Source organism: Seriola lalandi, unplaced genomic scaffold, assembly GCF_002814215.2.
Source record: "Seriola lalandi dorsalis isolate HSWRI2012SDOR001 ecotype SW California unplaced genomic scaffold, Sedor1 jcf7180002054556, whole genome shotgun sequence".
Taxonomy (NCBI): domain Eukaryota; kingdom Metazoa; phylum Chordata; class Actinopteri; order Carangiformes; family Carangidae; genus Seriola; species Seriola lalandi.
The window spans coordinates 714,316-723,250 of record NW_019525109.1 but is presented as its reverse complement, the minus strand read 5'-3'; the positions used below and the strand labels follow the sequence as shown (position 1 = coordinate 723,250).

The 8,935-nt window shown below is 41.9% G+C and overlaps 1 protein-coding gene across 3 annotated transcripts in view; it reads left to right on the top strand.

The window, feature by feature from the left end:
• The first annotated feature begins 2,342 nt into the window (after positions 1 to 2,342).
• kcnq5a (potassium voltage-gated channel, KQT-like subfamily, member 5a) overlaps positions 2,343 to 8,935 on the top strand; it is a 96,522-nt gene continuing 89,929 nt past the window's right edge. The window contains exon 1 of one of the 3 annotated variants that reach the window (XM_023415740.2): positions 2,343 to 3,199. In XM_023415740.2, coding sequence (XP_023271508.1) covers positions 2,859 to 3,199 — 341 coding nt within the window. In that variant the 5' untranslated portion in view covers positions 2,343 to 2,858. The remainder of the gene's footprint in view (positions 3,200 to 8,935) is intronic. The other 2 variants (XM_023415743.2, XM_087176471.1) reach the window with 2 other exon arrangements.

The window sequence follows — 8,935 nt, the reverse complement described above, 5'->3', positions numbered from 1 at the left end:
AAAAAAAAAATACACGTACAGTAACGACACTATAACCCAGATACGGACAATAATTAGCGGTTGTCATTCAGACAAAATCTCCATTGTTTACAAGGCTCTTGTCATATGTCCTTTTGCCTTCCTATATGGATCATCTCCATAATCCAGTAACGTCCCTCATATTGAAATTTGTTTGAGAGAATCAATAGGTTTATTATGGCCTTTCATCAGTTTGCTTGGGTTTTGATCAGGTCAGGATAATCCACGTCTGAAACAAGAATCGAAAGAGCTACCTACGTGGCCTCGACCGCTCCTGGTTTAACGACCACCTCGATTTTGTACTTGGACCCGGTCAGCAGCTTGATGGTCCGGGTCTGTCCGAACCGTGCGCCGTCGGACTTGAAGTACACCGCGGTGTTGTTGGGAAGCATCTTCAAGGAAATCCCAATTTTGACGATCTGGGGAACGTCGGCCATGTTTCCATATAGCTAGTACGCTCCTATCTCCAGGATGAGTGGAATTGCGAAGTGTGTTATAGGTCTCAGGTGTGGATCAATTCAGGCAGACGGAGAAATTCCATGCGGACAAGCCCATAGCAGAGCGCACCGCACAGGGAATTGCGCAGCGCTGCTCTCCGTAATCCCGTCCATCCTGCAGGCCTAATCCCAACCAATGCTCTCTCTCTCTCTCTCTCTCTCTCTCTCTCTCTCTCTCTCTCTCTCTCTCTCTCACACACACACACTCCTTCACACTCTACTACTCACTACCCCCCTTTCGATTTCTAATTTAAGAGTAGAATAGTAGAGATTTGACGTGACGAAATTCTGGCAATTATGAGTCTGTGTGTGGATTAGTTCATCTAATCCTCAGAGGTGTCAGATATATGATGAGATGGCAATAAGAACAGACCTGATAATTGGCTACCATAACAAAAGTCACACAACCGACAATTATAACAAATACATGAAAATAAAGCAAAACGTAAAAATAGGCCTACACGATTAGGATATATAACTGTATAATACATGCTGCATTAAATTCAAGTCCACCAAAGGTTAACACGGCTAGAATGATTAAAAGTTAAATAAAACAGTAAAAATAATCACAATTCCGGGCAAAAGTAACCCTATCAAGTCAAATAACCTATAGGTTTGTACTAATACAACACCGTACAGTCGTATTTATGAAATAAATTTAAACACAGGGTGAATCCAGACATTCAAAACCAGTTTTCTAGGACTTTTGAAGTTCTCATGCTATATCCGTGTAATTCCAATATTTGACCACTAGAGGCCAGGCTTTGATCACAACAGGAAAACCCTATCTAACATACCTTGCTTTAAAATGCTCAGGCTATGTTCAGTACAGTAGGATTGCGGTGTGCTGACATTTCAAATGAAGAGGAAACTTTACACAATGGTGTAAAACTGGTTTAAATCAAAGTCAGTTAAAATACACAAAACCATATGTTTCTCTGCAAAACGTGTCTCATTTGAGGACTGAAATAAAAAGAATGGGAATAATGGAGCAGTTTTTAACTATTCAACTTCAGTGCGTTGATTAAAAGGACAGAACTGAGCTTAACAGTAATATCACCACTGATGCTGTTGGTTACTCTTTTCCTGCCTCTGCTTTCCTCTCTTTCCTCCCTTTTGTTGTGGCTTTGGTCAAATGTAGATACAAATCTCAGTCACACTTTCTTATACACTTCACCATAAGCCACAGCCCTTGAATGGATGTGAATACATATGTAAAATTGACAACAGGCTGTTTAGTAGTAACAGGTTGGAAAGAAAAAGAAAAAAAAAAAAAAGAAAGAAAAGAAAAAGTAGGGTCCATGTGTCACGTGGCAGGTCGGTGGGGACGAGGGTGGCTCAGCTGTTTAACAACATAATCAGAAAGCGTGATCGGTTCCGGGCGGAGATAGTTTGAGACCGAGCAGAGTAAACCACCTTCACCGTTTCTGCTGCCACGAAAGCCGCTATACTTCACCGTAAAGTCTGATTGTCTGAATATGAACTAATCTCACAGTGATATTCAACCTTCAACCAATTTATTTATAACATTTTAGTTCGGCAAATGCAATAGGCTACTGAAATGTAGGCTAATCGTAGACAAGTGTGAAACCAGTTTCATAGTATGGGCCTATATTCAGTTATACAGACAACTTCATGTCCATTTCCCTTCTAACGTGTGATTTCACACGCAGAAGAATAGACTCTATTTCTGTGTAGAGGTGATTAATGCAGCGATATTGTCTGTGATTAATCGACCAAAACGATCACACTGGCTGGTTTGGTCTTCGGGCAATTTCCTCCCCTGCGTAAAACCTGCGTCATCGGTGCATTGATGTCTTTTCACGTGTCTTCAGTTAACATTTATTATTCAAATCGCAAGTCACACGTAGCCACAGAGATCACCTACTAGTCCAGTGGTTTTGATGGCAGTGCTGCGCCTTCTCTGCCCGATGCGTAAAATTGAACCATCGTTTGGAGAAGCACCGGCAGGCACCGCACACTCTAACAGAAAGAAGGAAGACGGCGAGTGAGTTGGGGGAAGAAGCAGCGTGTGGTGTGGGAGGGTGGGAGAGCCCTCCCACCGCCAAATGTCTGGATGGATCCACTCCTTCATAACCCCACTCTTCTCCAGCCTTGCGCAGATGGCCAAAGTGTCCAAAGCAGACTGTGAATCAGCTCCAACAGACCACAGGATGACAAGATGAGAACAGATTAGATATTTAACTCTTCACCCTCTGCTTTGTTTTATTTACTGTTCAGTGAAAGTTAAAGTAGCCAAACAACCTCTGGCGCAAGAGCACTTGGCTACATGTGAATGTTTGCCGGTGTCCCAGCGCACTCCACGCCTGCGCTGGTGATGCCATGCCGCGAAGTCATACAGGCGACGAGAGCGGCGGCACCGGACTCTGGCTGAAAACCTCAACAGGACGCCGGGCGCAGGACTACGCATTGAAAGATGTGGAGTCTGGGCGGATGACGATGAATAACGCGGTGCGAGTAAATGACGGTCTCCTGTCTCCCGCCACGGCAGGTGCGGTGGGAGCGGAGAGGAAGCAGGGCGCCCGGCTCAGCCTTCTGGGGAAGCCGCTGACCTACAGCGCCCAGAGCGGCCGCAGGAACGCGCGGTACCGGCGCCTCCAGAATTACCTCTACAACGTGTTGGAGAGACCAAGGGAATGGGCGTTCATCTACCACGCTTTTGTGTGAGTACTTACACTTCTACATTACATAGTAGAGATTTACACAGACACTTAAAATCTGTCTTCTGATAATGTGAAGAACAGTTTTGAAAGTAAAGATAAACCATTAGTTGATACTGATTGTTGTTCTCATTAGAATGAGCAGCTGGTGTCATGGTGCACACATACACACACAGGTCACGGTGTCAAACTGATGCAAGTTGAATAGGGATGTTGTTTCCTTTGAAAAAGTCAATGTTTTGTTGGAACATTAACTTCCAAACATTTTCTGTCCTCTAACATGCGGTTCCATCTTCCTTCATCCACTTTGCCTAAAAACATATAAACACAAACACACTTAGAAACACAACACTTTTTGACTCAGTTATCTCTTTGCTTTTCCTCATTTTTATCAAGTTAGTGGTGAAGATGTCCTGGCTGTGACTATTATTGACCTGATTTCATTCACCTAATGACACTGTATATCAGTACAGGATTTCTTTTGAATGTGATCACCTGTTGCTCCATCCATAGGAGACACAGAATCTTAAACAGTTTTAATTTTAAAAACAGATGGTATTTGAAGGTATTTTGAAACTTACAGTGTGCAACTAATTGCAGAAACCGTATGCAGAATATTTATAAAAACTGCTACTGTATTAGATTCGATCTCTTACTAATCTTTACGTAACACTGGAAGCTCCGACAGATTTTGGGCTCTTAGAGAAGGTCAACAAGCTGTCAAGTGAAAAGGGTGGCTGTAATACTAACTGCTACCCACTTGCACGATCTTGAGTCTTTCATCACTGTTTTTGTCAGAGAGTGGATCCACAGAAAGTCCTGGAGGGACTTTCTAAAAGCTGACAAGTTTCAGTTTTTAAATTCAAAACAGCCCTCTGCTGACCACAGCTTGGTTTTCCTGGTGTAAAATAGCTCTATGGCCAAAATGTCTGATTTTAGTTCTTCATTTGACAAAACAAAACACCATCCAGCTTTCAGGCTGAGCTTTCCTGCTTTGTGTCTGTTTAAACTAATGGGATTTCCATCGCCTGTTGCTGTTTGTGTCCCAAGGGCGCTTGTAGACATGACACACACTCCTACTGTACTCTGTATTCATCCACAACAGTTATTATCGTGGTTGTGGTCATATCTTTAGAGATGGTTGCTTCATTGTGATTCATTTCTGTTTCATATTCTTTGCTGTGCGGCTTCTGTGTTGCACGTTCAAGAGCTCACCTGTCAATCACACCGTGTAGGCGGGACTGTGACTTTATTAAGTATGAGTTTCTGTATGTGCCGCTCTTGTCCGTGTCTGCTCAGCTGTGGTAGACGTTGATGTCGTTGCTAACAATTTTTTTTTTGTTTATTTTAAACTTTTGGCATTTAAAAGACACCATATCCTGTGTGGCTGAGGATATTTCAGAGGAAAAAGCTGTCAGATTTGTAGCAGATTATTACACATGGAAGTTGGTGTGTCACGGACGAGCAGGCTCTGCATCAGAACAGCTGTGGTAATTCCTGCGGAGTACACACTTTCTTTTTTTTCTCATTACATGTCTATCTGTGCATATACAGTAAATATAGCCTAGTTCGTACACATATGCATGAATCTATGTAGACGTATCTCTTTCGCACACAAACACCAGCGCGTCCACCAACCACAGCATGGTTGGAGTGATGAAACACCACATCCCGTCTCGTTCCAACGAAGTCTTGTTGGAAGTAAAACGCTGTGAGAAGGAGGAAACTGAGCTGTCAGAGGAGGGGCTGCGAAGCCGGATGTTGACGTTTTATTTGCTCAGGCGGGACAGCTGAGGTCACATGGGTTAAGTCATTACATCTGCTAACCACCACAGCCTCCCACACTTGGTAGTTTGCATTAGCTGCCCATATGAAACAATATGAAAGTGTCACATACACAAATTGTTTTATGTGAGGTAAAGAAACTTCAGAGAGATTAGGAAAAATAATCTCACTTTGAAGACAAATTGACAGAAAGCTGAGTCTGTTTTATGAGCTTTGATGCGCAAAGTCGTTTTAAGGATTCAGATGGAAATTAAATAAGTTAAAAAAAAAAATTAAATAAAATGATGTTGTGATTTTTGAGGGGTCTGTACCAGACAAGCATGTTCTCTAGTACGCATGTCTGTAGCACCACAATGCTTCATATATAATTATGTGCGGTGACACGTTTTACCTTTATCAAATAGTTGCAGCTCCTGTGATTTGAACATTGCACTTTTTTGATAATATTTTGATCAGTTGTTCAGCCATGTTTTGAATGGTCTTCACTTTATAGTAGCTGTGTCGTTCCCTATTTACAAGTTAAGCATTTAGATGTGATATCTCAGATCCAGTGTCGCCTTGATTTGGTGATTTACAGGTAATGGACATACTGTTGTATGAGCACAGACTGCAATGTTGATCACAGAAAAATATGTTCTATACACATTAGGTATGTTCAGTACACGTTTAGGTGTTTATTTTAATACACTTTGTCAATTCGCGTCTGTAGATTTCTCACCAAATTCACCAAAAGTTAGCATTCTAACGCAACATGCAGTACAGCGCTCGTTGTCACCGTGTCATCACAGGTGTCATAGTAAAGCGCTTTCTCTCTCCTGCACAATGTTAACGTATCCAAACATGGTCACTTGCTCTGTCCAGTTTGCACTAGCTAACTAGTGCATGCAGCATTTCACTTCAACGTGTCCACAGTGAATATATTTGTAATGTAAGCTTATGGTTGGCTGTTATAGTAACTGTTCCAGTGATCGGACGACTGCGAACGTCATGTTCTTTATGAATTTACAGCTCTTTCAGATTGGATTTCATCAGTGGTTACTTCCCATCAGTCACTGTGGTACTTGTTAATGCTCGGTGTCAGAGAGTGGTTAACGCATATACAGCACACATAGATTTGTACAGTTGCATACACACTTCTTAACACATGTATGTGCAGATTTACACACACTTACAAATGTAGACACATAGGCTTATACACCAACAGTACTTGTATGCACATGCTTGCATACTGCACATATCTACACGTTTACTGGAAACACAATCATATGTACATATCGTGCACATGTGGATATGACCACACATAAACACACATGGCTACACGTGTGTCACACACACAATCACTCACATGCGGTTAGCGATGAACATACACACAAACAAGAAAGTAGATGATTTATAAAAGAAAAGTTTGCTTTGATCGTTTCATTAGTAAGTGGTCATGTTGAAACAGATGCTTCTGTGTGTGTTTGTGCGTATGGATCCACTCTGGGTAAATGGTTCAGAAAACAGCTTGGTGTGTGTGTGTGTGTGTGTGTGTGTGTGTGTGTGTGTGTGTGTGTGTGTGTGTGTGTGTGTGTGTGTGTGTGTGTGTGTGTGTGTGTGTGTGTGTGTGTGTATTTGAAATCTATGAATGTATAATACTCTTCATAGGAGTCCCTGATGTGCTGTTGATAGCTGGTGATCGGCTGCAGTATGAATCAAGACACTGATAAGCATCTGGGCTTGCTTCTTGCCAAATAGTGCTCCCACACTGAAACACTCCTGGCATTAAGATTCAATCTCTTAATGAGATGGCGTGTGTTGGACTAATCACATTTTCTCAAATGGGTTCCAGTCACAGTCTGCATTATGTGCTATACTCGGAAGATGATTCCTTTCCTTTCCGCATGTGTTTGTGTGTATGAGAGCAATGTCTCACCTCATTTTTAATTTGTGTGCTCAGTGTTTTTGTGTTTGGTGCAAGTGTGAAGATGAAATATGTCACTTTTCCATGCACTGATGTGTGTATATGTTTGGGTCTAATGTTACTGTGTTATCAAAGTAAGTAAGAGTTTGTATTATTCAACGCATACATTGCTATCAGCATGAGTTTATGTATCCACATTTTTGTGTCTGAGAATGAGCTACAGAAATGTTTTTGTGTGTGTGTGTGTGTGTGTGTGTGTGTGTGTGTGTGTGTGTGTGTGTGTGTGTGTGTGTGTGTGAGTGTGTGATTGATCAGTCACACAGTGAGTGCATCAGACATTGATCCCAGAGCCATTCTTGTGTATTGACAGGTAGCACATCAACCCAGCGTGATGATCTGCCATGAGGCAGATACCAGTCTTGTTCTGATGATCAACCTCAGTCCGGTTTTATCCCTTAGCTGCACAGATTTGTGCAGAGTCTGTGATGCATTAACTGCCAGCCTGAGTTGCCTGTTTAAAGGGAATGACACTTTATTTCTATTTGAACAGTCATGCAGTATTTTATACTGATGGGGATTTGGGGATTTTAGGACAGACTTTTTTAATCATAAAACAATCTTTCCCTCATCTTTAATGATATTTATAACTAAATCAACCCATAACCATAGAGGTGGCTGATCAGAGAGACGCCCATATGAGTTTAAATGGCCATATGTTTTATTTTAGAAGCCTCTGACAAGCCATATTTTCATGCATGTACAGTGCTGGCAGTTATACATTACAGAAATTTACATTTACATTCAATGATTTGGCGGATGCTTTTATTGAAAGCGATTTAGAAGTGAGGAACAGCAATAAAGCTTCAGTGCAGTATGAGACCTTGAATAAGTACTAAGTACTACATCAATTCAATAAGAGCAAGTGCAAGGAGATAAAGGTAAAGAAGTGCATAGTAAGTGCATGTGTGCAAGAGGTGTTGGGAGAGGAGGTGCTCTCGGCAAAGATGACTCTTCAAGAGATTCTTGAAGATAGAGAGGGAAGCCCCTGCTCTGATGGCATTTGGTATCTCGTTGCAGCATCGGGGAACCACAGATGAGAACAGTACAGCCTGTGATCGCCTTGTGTGTAGGGATGGCAATGCTGGACAATATACCTTGGAGAAACACAGTGGCCAAGTATTTGATTACTACTAACAAGCTCAGTAACAGGAAGTAACAAGTTCAGTAACAATCATGTGCCTTCTGGTAAGTTGTGTTATATATGTTGCGTCTTTGTACCGAGCTCGCTAACATTAGCAGCTTTACTGTGCGTGTGTGCTGTAAGTCACAGCAGCCAACATTTAGTTTGGCTGTTGCATCAGTTTTTTGAAAAATGAATTTTAATTAGAAACGCTAGAAAATTCTGTTGCACCCCGTAGATTATTCCATCACTCATCAAACTGCAGGTGCATTGATCCAAAAAAGAGAAAGGGAAAAAAAAAAAACTAAATGCACTCAGGCCTGAAGAACATCAAAGGCATCCTGAAGAGACTGCACTTTGTTTCCTGAGGACACTGCGACATTTGAGACACCTGAGCACATAAAAGAGTCTCTGTGTTTAGGTTCAGAGTTACTTCCAGGTATGGAGGAGGATGTTGGCTGGCACCCAATGGAAAATGCTGGAAAATGCTAAGGACCTATTAGATAGGATGAATAGAAAGAGGGATGCGTGTGTGTGTGTATGTGTATAAATACTGTCATGGCGTGTTCCGGTGTTTGCAGGAATAGGCAGAGAGTGGGTACCCTATTAAAGGTACCATGTGTGTGTGTGTGTATTTATTTCATGTCTTCACTGGACAGTGTAACACAGCACAGACTAGAGTGTGGATTTGTGTGTCCAGGTCACCAGTTGGCACATGTCATCCAGGGCAGAACAGAAGGATGGAAACAGGAGAAGATGGAAACGAGTAAAAAAAAAAAAAAAAAGAGAGAAAGGGACTGAGAGAGAGTGACAGAGGAGGTGAAAACAAGAACAGGGAGATTCAGAGGTTTTCTGTGCAGGAAAACACAGA